At 41.0% G+C, this 22849-nt stretch overlaps 1 protein-coding gene across 2 annotated transcripts; it reads left to right on the top strand.

Moving 5' to 3' along the window:
* Window positions 1-746: 746 nt before the first annotated feature.
* LOC142923229 (uncharacterized) lies at window positions 747-3680 on the top strand. Of its 2 annotated transcripts, none has more exons than XM_076064168.1 (4): window positions 747-1075; window positions 1488-1571; window positions 2256-2339; window positions 3420-3680. In XM_076064168.1, exons 1-4 carry the CDS (start codon window positions 809-811, stop codon window positions 3636-3638), a joined length of 654 nt encoding a protein of 217 aa, XP_075920283.1. In that variant the 5' UTR covers window positions 747-808; the 3' UTR covers window positions 3639-3680. The 2 variants fall into 2 exon arrangements, with proteins under 2 accessions (XP_075920283.1, XP_075920284.1); XM_076064169.1 differs by having other exon boundaries at window positions 3423-3679.
* The last annotated feature ends 19169 nt before the right edge of the window (window positions 3681-22849 follow it).

Below are 22849 nucleotides of genomic sequence, written 5' to 3' on the forward strand. Positions count from 1 at the left end.
CTCTGTTAATTAGCACCAAGGAAAGCTATTTGAGCAACAAATGCAGTTAAATTTTGATTGAAAGCTTTCGTGACTATGCAGGGATTCATATTCTTGGTTCTTTCGGTAAAGTCACGTAGAAGGGAAACAATAAAATAATAAAAATATATAGCAATAAAATTCTCACGACGTTTCGACTGCAACACAAGTAATCAACATTAGGTGTGAAAAGCACAACAAGAAAATGCAGTTAAATTTTGATTTAAAGCTTTCGTGGCTGCAGGGATTAATATTCTTGGTTCTTTCGGTAAAGTCACGTAGAAGGGAAACAATAAATTAATAAAATAATAAATATATATAAAATAATAAAATTCTCACGACGTTTCCACTGCAACACAAGCAATCATCATCAAATTTTCTTGTTGTGGTTTTCACACCTGATGATGATTGCTTGTGTTGCAGTGGAAACGTCGTGAGAATTGTATTGTTTTATGTTTTTATTATTTTATTGTTTCCCTTCTACGTGACTTTACCGAAAGAACTAAGATTAAAAATGCAGTTGTGTGGCGTCGGTGTAGTCGGGAGTCTGTGACGTCATGTGACACTTGTCATAAGGTGTCTTATTGAAACGTCACTGCAGTCCGGCGCGTGACGTCAAGTGACACTCCTCATAAGGTGTCGTATTGTAACGTCACTGCAGTCCGGCGTGTGACGTCACATCCTACAGGCTCTTCGGATTTCTTGGGAAGCAGAGGTGTCTTCACTTGCCCTCTGGCGTTCTCGTGATAAAAAATTTTGGAAAGTTTCGGTGCTCTGGCACATTGGTGGCATGGCCACCATGAAGAAAGGTGGAAAGAAATTATTTAGAAAGTTTTTCAAAAAGCTATGCTGCTGTTGCCGAAGCAGTTCTGATGATGAGGACACCTATGCTGGGACCTCGCTGGGCAGTCCTGCTACGGTTCGCAAGGGCAGCCCTCTTTCGAGTCTGGTGAGCAGCCGTTCCAGTGAGAGCGTTTTTCAGAGCTGCAACACCAGTTTAACGTCAACGAGTCAGGAGGCATCAATCGTTGGACACAAGGAAAATGATCTGACTAAGGTAAGGGCAGTAAGATCTGCTGCAGAGAGGGAGATGACTCACAGCGGGTGACTGGGCACATCTAACAGAGTCTGTGCTAATAACTAGAAACATTCAATAATTCGTTTTTATTTGGAGAACGAAACATTGCAGTTAAGAGGTTCATTTGGTTTACCTATATATGGACAGGGTACGCCTGAAGCACTACAACAGAGTGTGACGCTAAAGCCGACATAAAGCAGGCTCACGTTGTTGAAAGCCTCAACAACAGTTTGAGACTGAAAGTGAGGAGACATCATCATCATCTGATGGACAGAAGTCAGATTCGTTGAATCAGATTAAAAAAGATGCAGTCCTCTTTCGAGTCTTTTGAAAGCTGCAACACCAGTTTAAAGTCGTGATGCATGTTGAACATCTTTCGCACCGTACCTAGGCAAACGTGCTGATCGGAGATGCGGGGAAGGACGGTGAGGAGACATCATCATCTGATGAAAGCAATGCAGATCATCTGACTAAGGTAAGGGAGGCTGTAGGAGCAACAAAGAGGGATGATAAATCACAGCGGGTGACTGGGTACATCTAACAGAGTCTGCTAATAACTAGAAACATTCAATAACAATTTCTTTGTTATTTGGAGAACGAAAAATATCAATTCAGAGGTTCATTTGGTTTACCTATATATATGGACAGGGTACGCCTGAAGCACTACATTAATTTAAAAGTCGTACTAACTACCTAAAAACTACGCTGAGCCAAGTGATAATCTTCCCACAGAGTATGACGCTAAAGCCGACATAAAGCAGGCTCACGGTCTTAGTTCTTTCGGTAAAGTCACGTTGAAGGGAAACAACAAAATAATAAAATATATAAAGCAATAAAAATTATCACGTTTCGACCATAACACAAACGGTCGTCTTCAGGTGTGTTGGTTTGCATGAATTTATTTAAAAACGGTGAATTTTATCCATTTATTTATTTATTTAAAACCCCGTTGGCGGCCACGCGCAACGATTTGGCAGTTTATCGTTACCGCAGTCACGATAGCTTTAAATCAAAATTTCAGGCTCACGTTGTTGAAAGCTTCAACAGTTTGAGTCAGAAAGTGAGGAAAAAAACGGCAGCCCCCTTTCGAGTCTTTTGAAAGCTGCAACACCAGTTTAAAGTCGTGATGCATGTTGAACTTCTTTTGCACCGTACCTAGGCAAACGTGTTGCTCGGAGGTGCGGGGAAGGACGGTGAGGAGACATCATCATCTGAAGAAAGCAATGCAGATCATCTGACTAAGGTAAGGGAGGCTGTAGGAGCAGCAAAGAGGGAGGATAAATCACAGTAGGTGATTAGGCAAAATTCAATTATCACGTATGCTTTCGTGACCAAAATCATCCATAATACCGTTTTGTCCTTTCTTTTTTTTCTTTTGGGTTAGATTACCGGCGAAACGTCGTACTCGGATTGTAAATGTTGTGGCTTGGCTCTCCAACACACCGGTGTGCTGTACTCGTAACGAATTGGCACGATCTGTTTAAGTGGTAAACCTTACAAATTGGCTGTGTCGGATTGTGGCCGGTTTAACGAAACATTTATATATTTACACGATCTAACAAGAAGAAAACCTGTAGTATAGATCAGTATTGATAAAAATTAAGGTAAAAAAATTAAAGTTTACGTTGCAAAACTTGCAAATAAGACCAGTCCACACGTAAAGGTGCAGCCTTGAAATTGTTTGATCATACGATTGCTCGCGGTTGGGTTTGCACGAGAGGAAACTCACCTTCTACACCCACCAAACATCTTGGAAAATGTGGGAGCACCCACACCTGACCCCACAACACACATGGCTTGTCCATCGACTACCTGTGGTGTCCCTATTTATACTGCTGGGTGAATAAAGGTGGGAAGGATGTATTTCTACTGACATGCCAGGAAATTGTGGCACCAAATTCCGTACGATAACACCAGATTGCTAACCGTTGCATGAATAGCACATTAAGCCATTTGAGTATTTAAAATATGCATGATTTCCAATTTCACGCACTGCAAGAATGGGGAGGGCGTATGAAGGGATGTATACCCGTATGGGAATGTGTGTCCATATGGGTCTGTATTTGCGCTCAAGTGATATCACATGCATCTTTTTAACGTAACGTCTTCAGAATATCACTAAGGAGAATTTAGACAGAGTATGTTTTTGTCCAACTTCTTTGGAAACAAAGATAGATCCTGGTATCTAAAAGCAGAGTCTCCATTATTAGATTGGCTTGCCATGTTGTTCGAAATAAGAATCCGCACTTAGCAGTTTGAGCAATGCTGCAGTGTAGTGGCGATGCGTGTCTGTGACTTAAGGCTGCTTTTACTGCTGCCGTAGCAGGAGGCCAAGAGTATTCAACAGGCAGAAGCGGACACCATCTCCAGCATCGTCGTCAAGGATGAGGCATCCACATCACCCCCGGCGGTGTCAGCAGCAGATGACAAGGGGCTGGAGATCCAACACAGCACCGTTCCATCCGCCGTGTCTTTCGTGACCGAGTCCAGCACGACTGGGCTGCACAAACCTAATGCGGGAGGTAAGTGTTTGCTGGCGTGACCCTGTCCCTCCGATTAGTATGGATGGCGACGCACGGTGTGAAAGAAGTTCAACGTGCACACATACGTACACTTTGATATCTCGTCACGCTGCTGTGGTTGTCTAGCCATTGCTGTCGATGTAAAACTTACAGGCTGAAGATGCTCTTCAGGCAATTCTGATTACTAGTGCTGAACACTTCAAAAACATTTAATACATTTGCATCTCGCCAGCTGGTGAAGAGGATTGTGTCTACCTAACAGCACCACAAAAAAAATGCCAGCACGGGTACAGGCTAAGACACCCAATTTGTAAACCATTCCCTTCAGTAGTGCTGTGAGTTATAATAAAAGTGCTGTGAACGTTAATGATGTGTTTCCATCATGTCATGTGTGCAGATGAGGACAGCATTCCATCTTTAGAATTCACAACACCTGCGACAGACAACTTAGTTCTCAAGTGGCAGGAGGATCTACATGAGGGTGCTGGGCTCAACAACCTCGGGAATACGTGTTTCGTGAATGCCAGCCTGCAGGGCCTCACGTACACGGCGCCGCTGGCAAACTTTTTGCTTTACAGCGATCACTCATGGACCTGTGAGTTCTCCCAAGATATTTTGCATTCGAGACGAGCTACAATCGAGTGTTGTGTAGATTACCTGGCTGTGCGCGGCTGGGCAATTTGTGCGATTGGTTTGTATTTTCACTGTGTGTCACCCCTGCCCCTCTTCACAGGCAAACAGACTGAGTTTTGCATGATGTGTCTGTTGGAGAAACACGTCTTCAACACCTTCATGAATCGGGGCATGGCCATCGATCCCATCGACATAGTTCTCAATTTCAAAAGTAAGTTCCAGCACAATTCCCAAGTGTCTTTGACGTTGAAACATCGGTCATCTCAAGATCTCCTGAAAGGGCAGTTTGAATCAGTTTTTGTATACAATATCGAACAGAAAATTACTCGTTTTGGTCAGCACTGATTTTACAACTCCAATGCATCGGATGTTCTTCCGGTCCTGCATTACTCTCTTGATGCTCGTTCTAAACACTGCCAGCCATACCCAGTTCTGTGATTAACCCACAAATCTTCCAATTTAGTTGATGAGGGACTTCATAAGCTATATACTGTGCCAGCAACTGTGTGACCACATCATCTGTGACCTCTGTCCATTTCCACACAGACATCGGCGAGGACCTGTGTTTTGGCAGGCAGGAAGATGCGCATGTCTTTCTGAGTTACGTGATAGATACGCTGCACCAATCCTGCCTCTTCAACCAAAGCCAGTAAGTACTGCATGCCCCAGCAAACTCCATAAATAGTTGCACAATACCAGCACATGGATGCCTGGATTGTTCAGAAAAAAATATGTTCTCAGGATAACCAGGCTACAGTCTACATTATTGACTGCCAATACGCTCACCAAGCTTAAAAACCAGGCTACAGTCTACATTATAGACTGCCAGTACGCTCACTCCGATTAAGAACCAGTCTACATTAGTGGGTTTTTTGTTTTTTTAATTGTATATTTTATTATTCATATTTGTATTCACTTTATTTTAATTATTATTTAACAAATACACTAAATGCATGTTTCTAAATATGGAGGGAAAAATCGGTGGGCTCGTATAAAAAAAAAATACACGCAACCACAGGGAGAGAATGCAAACTGCAAATTTACAGGCGTCAGCATTGGGATCAAACCCATGACCTGTATAGCTGGCGAGGTAGTTAAGACATTGCCACTTCAGCGAGTTAATACTAGTAGGGAAAAACATGTAACTCTCCCGAGTGTTCATCTCGTAAAGACATTGCCTCTGGAGTAGCTGTCTGTGTGTTTCATTGCGTGTTTTTCCAGGCTGAATATTGACATGGAGACCCCAACATTGATCCACCAGATCTTCAGGGGGTACCTGAAATCGAGAGGTAGGTACCTGTGCCCCTTCTGGAAACATTCACCCTTTAAGTAGTGATTTCACCCAATTTCACAATCCATACTGGGCTATGCAAGCTCTCGCATGCAACCTTATATTCTCTGTAGATGTAAAAAAAAACACGTACACAAGGACATAAGCACACATGCACAAAATATGCATTCCCTTTCCCGTTTCTCTTTCATTGTTTACAAGTTATATCATTCACTCTACTCCCATTCCTGTGGAGTTCTCTAGGTTAAAAGGGGTTGCATCAACTATACGAACATCTTTTGATTTAAAGCTTTCGTGACTGCAGGGATTCATATTCTTGGTTCTTTCGGTGAAGTCACCACGTAGAAGGGAAACTATAAAATAATAAAAATATAATACAATATACGAACATCATTAACTGGATTGTGCTAATGCTTATTTCTTTGACCACGCTGCGACGAGGCTACCCAACATGCAATCTGCCAGCAACATTTTAAACTTTAACATTGAATACAAATTAGTTTATGTCATCATTCATGTGACAATTTTAGCAGACCATCCCGATCATCATTGACTACACAAGTGAGAAAAGATGCCGAATACGGAAATAGATTTCACATGCTTATTACGCAAGAGTTTATCAAAGGTTTCTGTACGCCAAATGTAATTTCTCATCAGGCCACGTGGTGTACAGTGCAGTATCCAACTCGTAGCCCACCCTATGTGTCTGGCTTCTGTGCTATGAATAAAGATCACTCCTTAAAATGTCACCAATTGCATATTTTTCCTTGTAAGGCAGTGCTATTGACGAATGTGTTGAGTACCTGTGATTTATGTTAGGGCACCACTGCCAACACAGTATCAACAATAAATGTATTTAGTAGCCATTGCTGCTTTCACCAAATATGTTTTTAAATAACAATTATAGTCGCATCTGGGTTGGTGGTATTTGAACATTTTCATGATATTAGGCAGTTAACGTGTGAATACTTTTGATGATTATGCAATGTGCAGCAGTAATATTGTATGTTTTCATATTATGTGTTTTCACAGTTGAGTGCACGCAGTGCTTCAGCATCTCAGACACGTTGGACTCTTGCCTTGACATCTCTCTTAATATCAACGTAAGAATTGGGAAGGCTGCAGCCTGATGTCGATTTTTTTGTCATTCATTATATTTATGTACCACAACCAGTTGACTGCAGAGAGCCACTTAGCTCATTATTTTCTGAATTTCTATTCAAAGTAATAATTTTCCATGATTGTGCTTTCTTGGCTTTTGACAGAAATCCCTGGATCTGGTGAAGGCTTTGTATGAATTCACAAAGACCGAGAATCTTTCAGAATACAGATGTGGAATGTGAGTATGCAATCTTCCATCGTGCACCTTTAAACGTTCGTGTATATCCCCATTTATACAGTGTGTGATCAAACACGCACCTCGTCCGTAAACTAACGTTGCTATTGTCTGGCGAACAGGTGCTCACGCGTGGGGAAATCAACAAAGAGAGTGAGCCTGCACGTGGTGCCCAATGTGCTTATCGTCACCATTAAGCGATACGATGAGTTTGGGCACAAAATCGACAGGGTGAATTTTACTTCCTGCACAGAATGCAAACTGATATTCAGATATATTTTGTATTCAACGTTTTTTGTCATTTGGACGTATTGGCGGTACACCGGTGCAGCATGACACACCGGTCCTCATAAAACAGTAGAACATCAAAATGTGAACCGACACTCATCTTCCGACTGCTTTGAGATCACGATAAATTATTTTGACGCAGCCCCACAAAATTTCCTGAAATGGGTTGGGAATCGCTGGAAAATATATCATCGTGAAAAATGTGATTTTAGTTTTTTATATATACGGTGCACCAGTGTACCGCCAATACGTTAATTTGCTCCCTTCTTCTGCCCCTGCTTAGCCAGCTCCCTATTTTCCTCTCTTTTAATGCTTGGCCCATCACTGTCTCCTCCCTCATCCCTTGTAGGAGTTCCTCTTCCCTGAAAAACTCGACATACGGCCGTTCATGTCTAGTCAGGTTGTGCAAGAGTCGCAACTTTATTCACTCTACTCGGTGATTGTGCACCACGGGACCACCACCAATAGCGGCCACTACTACTCGTACAACAAGGTGATGTTCTGCATGATAAACAAAAAAACAAATATCCCCCATATAGCCTTACCCGACTGTTGGGGCAAGTGCTGTTCATGAGCACCTGTCAAAGCCAGAATGACACACGCGGGGGTGGGTGGCCAGCACTACACCCGGCCGCCTTTGTCCCCTGAGTGGTAATTTTTACATATTGCACCATGTGTTCATTTGAGGCTGAGTGGACCGAGGGAACGAGGCCCACGACCAGTTGAGATAATCGTCACTGGTGTTACGTCGTAAGCGGGAATTGACCTCTGGTTGCCGGGTTCGTAGTGCAATGTGCTAACCGCTACGCTACTGTTTCCCTCTATGATAATACATACACACACACACACGAAGCATATGAGTACACGTGTTAACTTCCATATAATATTCCACTTTCATGATCTGTCACTATGGCTGGCTTTTAAATGAGTCAGGTGCAATTGGGTAATGATCGTAATTAAGTGTACATGTATTTTTTCCTTCAGGTCAGCAATGGCAGCTGGTTCAGAATGGACGATGCTGACGTGGAGCCAGTCGCCAAGTCAGAAGTGCTTCAAGACCAGGCCTACATCCTCTTCTATATGCGGTAAGTTGTACTCATGATGTATTTTCACAAACCATAAAACCTCAAACTGGAGAATTTACCCTAAGTCAAACAGTGTTGTCTGACAGTGTTGTACGCACTCTTACTCGGCCCACAATTATATTTTGAAGGTGGTTACCACGTGAGTTATCAGCCATTTTCGGTGCAATTCATTTCTCTAGGTAGTTTCAATGACAGGCAGTTTTCTGTGGTGTCCTGTTGGCCAGTGGAATAATTGTGATGGTGATGATGTGTGCTATGTGTAGGTCACCAGAGTAGAATGCCATCCCAGTGGACATCGAGGACTCTCAGTCTTCAAACTGGGTGGCATCAAGAACACACAGAGAGCTCCGAAGTGCTCGGACTACACAAAGGACACTCAAGGAAGAAAGAAGACGAGCCGGAGACACACTGCATACACACACACGCGCACCTTAGCAGACACATTGGAGACTTAGAGATTTAGACTGATATCAGATGCTCCCTCCTTACAGGCAATCCCCGGGTTACGGAAGCATTAGGTTCCCGAGGAAGATCCGCAACCTGAATTTTCCGTATGTCGGAAACTCAACAATTTCCCCCAAATCTAGATAAAATCCCATAGCCGGAAATAGTTGTGCCTCCCGTACCGTTTTCTTTAATTACTGTAGTTTCATCCCTATAATCCGGGGACTGCCTGTAGCTAGTTTTCAATCCTAACCCACCTAGTGAGCGATAATGGTCTAGGTTTCTCAAAAGGAAGGACATTAATAAACATCTGATATGATGGGATAACTTTCACAAACATTTGTTTAGATTTTCTTTGGTTCTTTCGGTAAAGTCACGTAGAATGAGAATAAAAGAATAAATTGATAAAATAAAATAATACAATAATATTCTCACGACGTTTCGGCCACAACACAAGCGGCCTTCATCAGGTGAAGGGAGCGAGACTGTCTGGTAGGACAGCGCTGGAGTGAGAGAGCCACGTTCAGATCACGGCTTTTAAGCTGTGTGAGAGGAACAAAGAGCCTTGACGAAGGAATTAGCATAAAATTTAGCATTGAAAAGGCTGAATGATTAGCTTGTGACTGGTCACAGAAATAGCTATGTTAAAAGTTAAAGCATACACATCCGCAGAGGCACCCATTGTTAAAAGGAATTAGCATAGAATTTAGCATTGAAATAGCTAAATTAAGGCATTAGCTTGTAACTGCTACAGAAATAGTTACGTTGAAGTCAGAGCATACACATTCACCGAGGCACTTAGTACAAATCAAAACAGGAGAATTTAGCATTGAAATAACTAGGCGAATTTAGCATTGAAATAACTGGGTGATTTGCTGGTGACTGGTCACAGAAATGACTACACATCTGAGCTATTCACAGTACTATATAGTGAACCAATAAAAATTAAAATATAAATTACCTTCATGTTATCAATAAACTCTATATTCTCCAATCAGCTAAGCTACCAACCATAAGTCGTTATATATCACAATGCTATATGGCGAAAAAATGGGTGGATTCTTACCCTCAAATTTCCGTACCACGGATAGCTACGGGCCCCGTTCAGACGGACGAGTTCGTCCATGGTCGGAACAGAGGAGGGGGAGAGAGACAGCTGCGAAGCCCTAGTATACTCCATGTTGTAAACCATACCATTAACCGTGGTGTGAGAGGTATTAAGAGGCAATGCTGGCGAAAGAGCTGCGGTCTGAAGGTCATCGTAAAATTACAATTAATTAAGAACAGAAATGATTTAACACATCTTTCCAGTGGTTACTAAGCCTGAATCCATCTTCTCGGTTGAAATTGTCTCTGTGCTTGTATATGTGAATGGCCGCATGAACGAATCTCTCATGGTAGCCAGTTGGTTTGCAAAGAACCTCCGTCTTGGAGAAGTCAATGTCATGTGAGCCCACTGAATTGTAACAGTGATCTGCCACGGCCGAGGAGTTCGTCTTACCGTGTTTCAAGTCTGCTTTATGTTCGCGGATGCGGTCCGAGATATGTCTTTTGGTTTCTCCAATGTAGCTACTACCACAGAGGCACTTTAGTTTGTAAACGCCCGGGTACTGTATGTCTGGAAGAGCATCTTTTACAGATGGAACTAAATCACGGATTTTGTGTACTGTGTTGAATCGGACCTGGATCTTGTGTTTATTCAGGATTTTGGAGATCTTTTTAGTGACCCCTGCAATGTAGGGTAAGGTGATGGTTTTGAGTGGCTCCACAAGAGGATCCTTCTTCATGACTGGAGTGATGGCTTTGCGGATTGTGTAGTCGGAGTAGCCATTAGCACTGAGAGCCTGGTGTACGTGCTTGAGTTCACTGGTAATGTGTTCCTGGTCGGAAATGCATTGGGCTCTATGGTATAGAGTCTTGATGAGGCAGTTCTTCTGGGATGGATGGTGGTGGGAATCCGGTTTCAAGTAAGCATCTGTATGGGTAGCTTTCCTGTAGACAGAGTGGCTCATTGAACCATCATGTCTCCTTTTAATTAAGACATCCAGAAAGGGTAGTTTGCCATCTTTTTCAACCTCCATGGTAAATCTGATGGCTGGGTGTATGGAATTGATGTGGTCGCGGAATTGGTCTAGAGCAGGCTGGCCATGTGGCCAGATGACAAAGGTGTCATCAACGTACCTCTTCCATAAGGTCGGGCGTAGAGTGGCAGTCTGGATGGCGTCAGTTTCAAATTTTTCCATGAATACGTTGGCTTCAACCGGAGATAGGGGGGAGCCCATTGGGGTGCCCTCAGTTTGTTTGTAGAAAGTTCCATTCCAGGTGAAGTATGTGTTGGTTAAGCAATGTCTCACCAGGGGGGGTACATCAGTATGCAGTCCTTGATGAACCAGGTCTTCAATGATAGCGATGGTGTCAGGTACCGGGACTTTGGTGAACAAGGACACCACATCAAAACTGACAAGCAGGTCGTTTGGGGACAGGGAAATGTCTTTGATTGTCGATACCAGGTGAGTAGAATTTAGTACCGCAGAGGTGGTTTTTCCAGTGAAAGGTCGCAGTATATCAGCCAGAAAACGTGCCAGTTTGTAGGTGGGGGAGCTGATAGTAGAGACGATGGGACGAAGGGGTGTATCTTCTTTGTGTATCTTTGGAAGGCCATATAATCTTGGTGGTCTGGCAGCAGAGGGTTTCAACAAGAACTGTTTGTTCTCATCAATTAATGCTGTTGAATCGGCCGTGGCAGATCACTGTTACAATTCAGTGGGCTCACATGACATTGACTTCTCCAAGACGGAGGTTCTTTGCAAACCAACTGGCTACCATGAGAGATTCGTTCATGAGGCCATTCACATATACAAGCACAGAGACAATTTCAACCGAGAAGATGGATTCAGGCTTAGTAACCACTGGAAAGATGTGTTAAATCATTTCTGTTCTTAATTAATTGTAATTTTACGATGACCTTCAGACCGCAGCTCTTTCGCCAGCATTGCCTCTTAATACCTCTCACACCACGGTTAATGGTATGGTTTACAACATGGAGTATACTAGGGCTTCGCAGCTGTCTCTCTCCCCCTCCTCTGTTCCGACCATGGACGAACTCGTCCGTCTGAACGGGGCCCGTAGCTATCCGTGGTACGGAAATTTGAGGGTAAGAATCCACCCATTTTTTCGCCATATAGCATTGTGATATATAACGACTTATGGTTGGTAGCTTAGCTGATTGGAGAATATAGAGTTTATTGATAACATGAAGGTAATTTATATTTTAATTTTTATTGGTTCACTATATAGTACTGTGAATAGCTCAGATGTGTAGTCATTTCTGTGACCAGTCACCAGCAAATCACCCAGTTATTTCAATGCTAAATTCGCCTAGTTATTTCAATGCTAAATTCTCCTGTTTTGATTTGTACTAAGTGCCTCGGTGAATGTGTATGCTCTGACTTCAACGTAACTATTTCTGTAGCAGTTACAAGCGAATGCCTTAATTTAGCTATTTCAATGCTAAATTCTATGCTAATTCCTTTTAACAATGGGTGCCTCTGCGGATGTGTATGCTTTAACTTTTAACATAGCTATTTCTGTGACCAGTCACAAGCTAATCATTCAGCCTTTTCAATGCTAAATTTTATGCTAATTCCTTCGTCAAGGCTCTTTGTTCCTCTCACACAGCTTAAAAGCCGTGATCTGAACGTGGCTCTCTCACTCCAGCGCTGTTCTACCAGACAGTCTCGCTCCCTTCACCTGATGAAGGCCGCTTGTGTTGTGGCCGAAACGTCGTGAGAATATTATTGTGTTATTTTATTTTATCAATTTATTCTTATATTCTCATTCTACGTGACTTTACCGAAAGAACCAAAGAAGATGAATCATTGCAGTCACGAAAGCTTTAAATCGAAATTTGTTTAGATTATTGATTATTTTGCTGTAATAAATTTCTATAAGATAAACCAGTTTATTAAGCTATCATTTGTTGCCAGGTTGCTTCTGAATGAGAGGCTCATAGCTCAGTATGCTTTACCTGGTAGGATAAAACATAGTTTAGTATTATTTGTATATATTTGCTATACTTTTCACTGTCAAGTTTTTGTGTTGTGTTGTATTATTCTCACCTGCCCCGACTGGACATCTGTGAAAAAGAGGTTTATAGCTCATCGGATTCCTGCTGTATAAATAAATATTCTGATGAGCGTTAACGGAAAGGTTTTGTTTGTCCCAACATAGTCTACCATGTGGCTGTCATGAGTAACCATCTGTTTTTTGTTGCACCGAAATTATCTGAAGCTACATGTTGTGTAGACTCGGTGTTTGTGTAGATGTGATAGTTTTAAAGATGGTATGCTAGGATTTTAAGTCTTGCCGGTATGTTGTCTATGTATTGGTGCCATGTCATTGCGCTTGAGCGTTTCCAACAGCACTGCCTCCATCAAATCCAGGGGATCAAGTGCAAGTGTCCTCCATGCTGACACCACCAGCATTGAAGCAATACTTCTAAAAAAACAACTCTGATGGACTGGCCACTGCTTCCGCGTACCTGAGAACTGCCTTCCCCACCAGATCCTTTTCTCCCAGCTCTCTAATGGGCAGCGGACGAGGGGAGGACAAAGTAAGCAGTTCAAGGACACCCTCAAGTCCTCCCTGAAGTACAGAAACATCAGGCTTCGAGATTCGACGGAGTAGGCTGCCGCCCACCTTGGGTGGCGCTGCTGCATCCACCAGGCGACGGCCCACTGAGACCCAACGTCTTGATGCCGAATCGCTGCCAAATAACAACAGAAAAGGAAGCTAACCCAGCATTGTGGCTCCCACTTCTATCTGGGACCACGTGACCCCAAAGCTCAAAGATCTGCAGATCGTGAATTGGACTCCTCAGCCACCTCAAGATCTGATGGGTGTCATCCTCGAACCCCAAGGGGCTGCCGCCGATGAAGACGAAGTCCACACCATCTCCGCATGCACCCATTGTCCACCAAACATGCGGGCAGGCCATCTCTTATATAACCTCTAACCAAATATTACAGATAACCAAATATTATAAGCAACATTGATGGAAATGTGCACAATTAGAACAGCTCACTTGATCAAAGTTCAACCAATGATCGTCTCGACAATATTTGCTTAATTTGCAACTTTGCTCATGGAATTAAAATGCAAGATAAATTACATCCATAATAGAGGTATTTTGGGTTAGTTCGCTTAAATATATAAATGTGTCGTTAAAACCCGCCACCACCCGACACAGCCAACTAGTAAGGGTTGTCACGTAAACAGAACATGTAAATTGGTCACTAGTACAGCACATCGGTGTGATGGAGAGCGAAGCCACAACATTGACAATCTGAGTACGATGTTTCGCCAGTAATTACAACCAGCTTCATCAGGCGACAACCAAATTTGTGAAGTCCACCTGTTTCCTTATAGAGGCGTAGATGTGGTAACCACACTTCTACGCTCTTGCGCAAAGTGGGGGTGAGGGGATTAATGAGGCAACGTACACTCTGCATGTGGATTATGAGAGCCCTTTGATCTTGTCCTTCCTGTCCATTGTGTGTATTAAAATAGCCCTACCAACGGTAATCACTATTGAAGTATGGTGGCCTGTATAGGCGTGGATTTAAACAATTTATTATTTGATGATTCACAGTAAATATAACAGGTCACAGTGATATGTAGTCATGTTTTTTTTCATCTCTGTGATGGGGTGATTTTAAAATATTTTTACAGTATTATGTTTGTTAGTGTTGGCTCTTTCCAGGCTGCTGTTGTGGGCAGCAGAGGGCAGTGCAGCAAAATCAATTGTACTTTCTTTGCACTCATCTATGCAACGCCACCTTGACTAGCGTGGTGAAGTATGGTCAATAACCTCACGGCCCGCAGTGTGGAGACCCTCATCCAGCAGTGGATTGACACGTGACTTTAAATACAGTACTACCTTATATATTTGTAGTGGGTTCGAATTAGGTGCACACACGACTCCTTGGGAGGCAACGCTGATTTATTAGAACGGTAAGTAATATAACACTGCACATAAGGTGGTGACCACCGACCTACTCTAGCTAACACATACTTCTCAAATACTCTAGCGTGACCCAGCCAGGTGGGCTACTGCCAGGTCCACTGACTGGATGCTTGACTCTTCTTGGCATCTTCACGATGCATCTTCGTTCTTGATACGGGCAGCCTCGAACCTCGTGAGGCGGCTGCTTATATGGGCCTCGGCGTGCCCGGGCCCCGCCCCGGCCACACCTCCCTTCGAGAACCCTCTCGAAGCCCCCCTGCTGTCCACGTGCCCTCCAAGGTGCCCCCTAGGCCCCCGGCCCCCACTGGGGTCCAGTCACGTGTCCAGCCGGGGTCACAGAGTGCCAAATCGAATCCTCAGGTATAATTTGTTGGAAGAGTTAAAGTGTTTATTTATTTATACATTGAGTTTCATTTGGCTTTTTACTAGGCCTGATTACCGAAGGAAACCTCATGGAGTCTCATGACTTGTTTTCAGGAGGGTCTAACCAACTTTTCCCCACTAGGAAGTGAAGATTGCTACGTATAATCCCAGTGAGAAATCTTTTGGTAAATGTAATAATTTGACCCCTTTGAATGCCGGCACACATTCTTGCGAATAATGTCAAGGATTCTTTTTACGTCCACTCTGAAGTCGATGGCACTTATTTTTATGGTTGATGCACACCGCAGTAATAACGAGGGCGGCCGACGGATTCGAACCGTGAACCTCTGTAACGAGTGGCGAATGTGCTTCCCGCTGGGTCATGTGTTACGATTTCCTGGTTTTATGATTCTGTCTCTGCGAAGCATTGTTGCTACCTTGTTCAATCATCCACAGACACGATCTATCCACTGCTGAATTAAGGCCTTTCAAAGCCATGGCTATATCTCATGGTCTTGCAAAGCAGCAAACCATGGTATAACTGTAGACACCATCAAAGAAGCGGGACCAGATATTGGAGCAAAATTATAAAACCTATGTATATGTTAGATTTTAAATTGAAAATTAATGAATATCATTTACCATTGTGCTTGGCCTTTGTAGACTGAAAGAAGTACTTGACGCAATGAAAATTGATACTCATTTAAGTTCTCGAATCAAGGCCTACATTAAATATAAGAAATGTTTGGAAATAAAAACAATGTACAAAATATTAACAACCTACACTGATATTTTGATGAAGGAAGTAACAAAATTCATAGTGGAAGGTTAGTCAAACAAGGCTATTCACAAATCCACTCACACATTTTCTGAAAATTAGATTTGATAAATTGTAGAAAAAATAGCCATCTCAGATTCCCTAATGACATCGTCATTATAACAACCAAAAGTAAAGTAATACAGGAAATTATTGAAGAAATACCAAAGAAGGCTGCAAAGTGGGGCGAAAGATAAATGAGCAAAACAAAAGCCATGAAAAAAGTTCACTGAACAAGAGGAAATAATCATTGAATCAAAGTCGCTGTTTAAACTGGATCAATCTTTTATTTAAACTGGAGAAATATTAGAGGGAGACATCTGGGAAATCTAAGTGTGTATCAAGGGCAATTATTGAAGGTGAAAAGGGATCAAAATAATGAACTAGAGATGAGTGTCTACAAAACAATTATATTCTGTGCATATTGCCTGGCATAACACTTGGATCACAAAGAACATGGAAAAGAATGTGCAAAATCCGTGCACTTTTCTGCGAGATTGGTTTGTGTATGATGACAGTGAAACTGATTTTTTATTCTCAAAGCTGGAATTTAGCCAAATTAAGTGTTACATTAAATGTTATTTGGGTGCGTTCAATGGGTGACTGAGCTGAGACCATCAACTCATTCCACTCCAAAACCCAATTTAAATCTGGGTGGTTGCTTGGATTCAAATCCAGGATTTCGGCAGTTCTGGTTCCATGCTCTCACTTCTCAGCCACCTCGCTCCCCTGAATTGAAATGTGTTATTGTTGGGTGTTTTTTCTGCAATGGTGTTTCTACGGCGTGAGCGAGCGAGTTAATAATTAATTATGCACTTTGGGCAAGCACGAGGGCAGGTGCGGTGGGGGGGGGTCCTGCCGAACACAGATGTCAACCTTAGCCCGTTGTGATCCGGCGCAGGACCTGAACGGTGCGGTTGTGTCCATGGAGACTGGTACCCCGTCCTCGGAAGACATCATGCTGCTCGAGAAGAGACCGAGGCGGTGCAGGTGCAGGTGCAGGTGTGCAGCGTTCTGGCAAAAAGCCCCCTTATGGGCGCACTGTCCGGCACCGTCGGTCCTAAAGGGCCATGCATGACCAGCCCGCTTCCGCACGCTTTGTAGTCGCGTTTTGTGCTTCCGCAAGCAGTGCAGTGGTTAATGCGTCATTTTTGTACATCTGTGCCTTTGACTCCGGCAGAGAAATGAAAGCCAGCCCCCTCCCCCCTACCTCCCATGTTTATAAACGATTAATTTAACAAATGCTTGTATGTGTGTGTAGTGCCTTGGATTCACTCGGACGACAATCGACTTTCTTCCACCGTAACTTTTATTTCCATCGTTCCGCACACACACACACTATATATACCATTACACACACACACTATATATATCATTACACACACACACTATATATATATCATTACACACACACACTATATATATCATTACACACACACACTATATATATCATTACACACACACACACTATATATATATCATTACACACACACACTATATATATCATTACACACACACACTATATATATATCATTACACACACACACTATATATATATCATTACACACACACACTATATATATATCATTACACACACACACTATATATATATCATTACACACACACACTATATATATATCATTACACACACACACTATATATATATCATTACACACACACACTATATATATATCATTACACACACACACTATATATATCATTACACACACACACTATATATATCATTACACACACACACACTATATATATCATTACACACACACACACTATATATCATTACACACACACACACACTATATATAGATCATTACACACACACACACACACTATATATAGATCATTACACACACACACACTATATATAGATCATTACACACACACACACTATATATAGATCATTACACACACACACACACACTATATATATATCATTACACACACACACACACTATATATATCATTACACACACACACACACTATATATATCATTACACACACACACACTATATATATCATTACACACACACACTATATATCATTACACACACACACACTATATATATCATTACACACACACACTATATATATCATTACACACACACACTATATATATCATTACACACACACACTATATATATATCATTACACACACACACTATATATATCATTACACACACACACTATATATATCATTACACACACACACTATATATCATTACACACACACACACTATATATATCATTACACACACACTATATATATCATAACACACACACACTATATATATCATTACACACACACACTATATATATCATTACACACACACACTATATATATCATTTCACACACACACACTATATATATATCATTTCACACACACACACTATATATATATCATTTCACACACACACACTATATATATATCATTTCACACACACACACTATATATATATCATTTCACACACACACACTATATATATCATTTCACACACACACACTATATATATATCATTTCACACACACACTATATATATATCATTTCACACACACACACTATATATATATCATTTCACACACACACACTATATATATATCATTTCACACACACACACTATATATATATCATTTCACACACACACACTATATATATCATTTCACACACACACACTATATATATCATTTCACACACACACACTATATATATATCATTTCACACACACACACTATATATATATCATTTCACACACACACACTATATATATATCATTTCACACACACACACTATATATATCATTACACACACACACTATATATATCATTACACACACACACTATTTATATCATTACACACACACACTATATATATCATTACACACACTATATATATCATTACACACACACACTATATATATCATTACACACACACACTATATATATCATTACACACACACACACTATATATATATCATTACACACACACACACTTTATATATATCATTACACACACACACACTTTATATATATCATTACACACACACACACTTTATATATATCATTACACACACACACTATATATATCATTACACACACACACTATATATATCATCACACACACACACTATATATATCATCACACACACACACTATATATAATTTCACACACACACACTATATATATATAATTTCACACACACACACTATATATATAATTTCACACACACACACTATATATCATTACACACACACACTATATATCATTACACACACACTATATATCATTACACACAACACACTATATATATCTCATTACACACACACACTATATATATCATTACACACACACACACTATATATATATCATTACACACACACACACACACTATATATATCATTACACACACTATATATATCATTACACACACTATATATATCATTACACACACACTATATATAATTACACACACTATATATAATTACACACACATTATATATATCATTACACACACACTATATATATCATTACACACACAAACACACTATATATATATCATTACACACACAAACACACTATATATATCATTACACACACAAACACACTATATATATCATTACACACACAAACACACTATATATATCATTACACACACAAACACACTATATATCATTACACACACACTATATATATCATTACACACACACTATATATATATCATTACACACACACTATATATATCATTACACACACACTATATATATATCATTACACACACACTATATATATATCATTACACACACACACTATATATAAAATTACACACACACACTATATATAATTACACACACACACTATATATATCATTACACACACACACACTATATATATCATTACACACACACTATATATATCATTACACACACACTATATATATCATTACACACACACACTATATATATCATTACACACACACACTATATATATCATTACACACACACACTATATATATATCATTACACACACACACTATATATAATTACACACACACACTATATATATAATTACACACACACACTATATATATAATTACACACACACACTATATATATAATTACACACACACACTATATATATAATTACACACACACACTATATATATAATTACACACACACACTATATAATTACACACACACACACTATATCATTACACACACACTATATATCATTACACACACACACACTATATATAATTACACACACACACACTATATATAATTACACACACACACTATATATAATTACACACACACACTATATATAATTACACACACACCCACTATATATAATTACACACACCCACTATATATAATTACACACACACCCACTATATATCATTACACACACTATATATATCATTACACACACACACACTATATATATAATTTCACACACACACTATATATAATTTCACACACACACACTATAATTTCTCCTCTCCGCGCTCCACCAACTCGAACACTCGAATTCCCCTCAGCACCGTCCGCTCATACTCCTTGTCTCCCCACACAGTCTCTTCTTCACTCCCCGCACACACAGTGGTTCTCTCTCTATCTCCCTCACACACATTGACTCGTCTATCTCTTCACACGCAGTGACTTATCTATCTCCGTGCGACGAGCCCAGCGCAGCGAGACTCAACCCTCTCCGGAGACGACTCACAGTATCGCCTTTCTACAGCGTTCAGCGCAGCAGAGTGGAAGGAATCGTAAGTAGAGGAGAGGTAAGTTTGGGCTATTGAATAGAGGGTAGAAAACGGAGCTATATGCAGGATAAGCTGAATCTGGACTCCTCGAGGAATAGGTTTGGAGGGCCTGCTGACTCACACAGACACTAGTAGTTAGCGGGATACTCGCGCGGAATAAAACCACCAATAGGATAAAGCTGTACTCTTTGGTTCTATTGGGTAAAGTCACGTAGGTAAAAAAATAAAATAACAAAAATCACGATGTTTCGGCCACAACACAAGTGGCCTTCATCAGGTGAAGGGGACCGTACTGTCACGAGGACAGCGTTGGAGCGAAGACAGTCCAGCCCAGGTCGCGTCCTTTTAAGCTGTGTGGGAGGAAACCAAACGCTTTGACAAAGGAATTAGCATAAAATGACCGTAAAGCACAAGAGGACCGGCACGGAGGGGGGGAGGGGGTGTGAAGTGGAACGTAGAGGACCGGCACGGGGGGGGGGGGGGGGGGGGAGTTTACAAATGTAGGTGTGAAGTGAAATAAGCTTCTGTGAAAGTTTGGTATATCACTATTTGGATAAATACCATTGAAAATTAGTTTAATGTTTGGTATGATTTAGAACATCTTTCCAATGTTTCGATTTAAAGCTTTCGTGACTGCAATGATTCATCTTCTTTGGTTCTTTCGGTAAAGTCACGTAGAATGAGAATAAAATAATAAATTGATGAAATAAAATAACGCAATAATATTCTCACAAAGAGAGAGAATATTATTATATTATTGTGTTATTTTATTTTATCAATTTATTATTTTATTCTCATTCTACGTGACTTTACCGAAAGAACCAAAGAAGATCTTTCCAATGGTTGCTTAATTTGAAACCATCTTCTCGGTTGAAATTGTGTCTGTGTTTGTAAATCTGAATTGCCTCGTGGATAAATCTCTGATGAAAACCCGTGGGTTTACAAAGGACCTTGGTATCGGAGAAAACTATATCGTGATCACCAACAGCATTGTAACAGTGGTCAGCTACGGCAGAATCATTCGTTCTGCCGTGTTTCAAATCTGATTTGTGCTCGCGAATTCGGTCAGAGACATGTCGTGTCGTCTCCCCGATATAGCAATCATCACAAGTGCAGCTCAATTTGTAAACCCCGGGGTACTGTAAGTCAGGAATGACATCGTTCACGGATGGGATCAGATCACGAAATTTGCGTACTGTATTGAACCGGACCAGGAACTTGTGTTTGTTTAGAATTTTGGAGATCTTTTTAGTAACGCCTGCTATATTCATTCGCTCGCTTGTCTGCTTCCACACATTTGCTTGGCCTGAGAAAAAGCAATTCCGCTGTGATATACGTATAAACAGTATGTATTTTTTTTGCACATGCTATCGCGATGTTGTGTTGTAATATACCGCTCACTTTACAAGGTCGCACATTTCTGGTGGCAGTCATTCGGGCTTGTGTGTTCCATGTTATAAACTAACCAAGGATAAGAGTGGCCACTCATGTGTGAAATTGTCGTCAGCGCTGCCGTACTTAAACCAGATGCTGCAGATGCCGTTCATGAAAATAAAAAAAAAATACTGGTTTGAAACTTCATTCGATTGCAGGCCCCAAATCTGCAGTCCATCGTTGTACTGTACATATATTGTACCCTGGTGTGCTTTTAATTGTACAGATCGTCATTACGTTTACAGAAAAAACTTACGTAAAAAACCTCGCGTATTATTGTATGCCTACTATGGCCGTCTGCTCATGTGGCATTTATAAGGTCTACCTTGCAGTAATGTAATTAAATATCTACCATGTATATTAATGCCACCTGTGACAATCACCCGGAATGTACCCGATCTCGGAAGCCAAGCAGACTTGAGCTGGATAGTGATAAATAGGTGGTCATACCAGCTTGTTAAAGGCTTTGGGGCTACATGCAGCATATCCACTGTTCTACTGCACTTCTATGATCGCCACGTTTGGTCCATGCCTGCAAACCACACTGATCGGAATGGTGAAGTATGGTCAAATAATCATACCGGTGTGCAGAAGCCCTCGTAATAATCGATTATTGAATGCAACCGGTGAGGGTGCCGATGATTGCCTAGAGCAGTGTTCTTCATTGCAAGTCCCGCGGGCCACTGGTGGCCCCTGATGGCCTTTAGTGTGGCCCCTAACGGGCAGCCCCCGAC

This window comes from Petromyzon marinus, unplaced genomic scaffold (genome assembly GCF_048934315.1).
Source record: "Petromyzon marinus isolate PM22_M1 ecotype Great Lakes invasive population unplaced genomic scaffold, UKy_Petmar_22M1.pri1.0 PM_Scaffold_346, whole genome shotgun sequence".
NCBI classification, from domain to species: domain Eukaryota; kingdom Metazoa; phylum Chordata; class Hyperoartia; order Petromyzontiformes; family Petromyzontidae; genus Petromyzon; species Petromyzon marinus.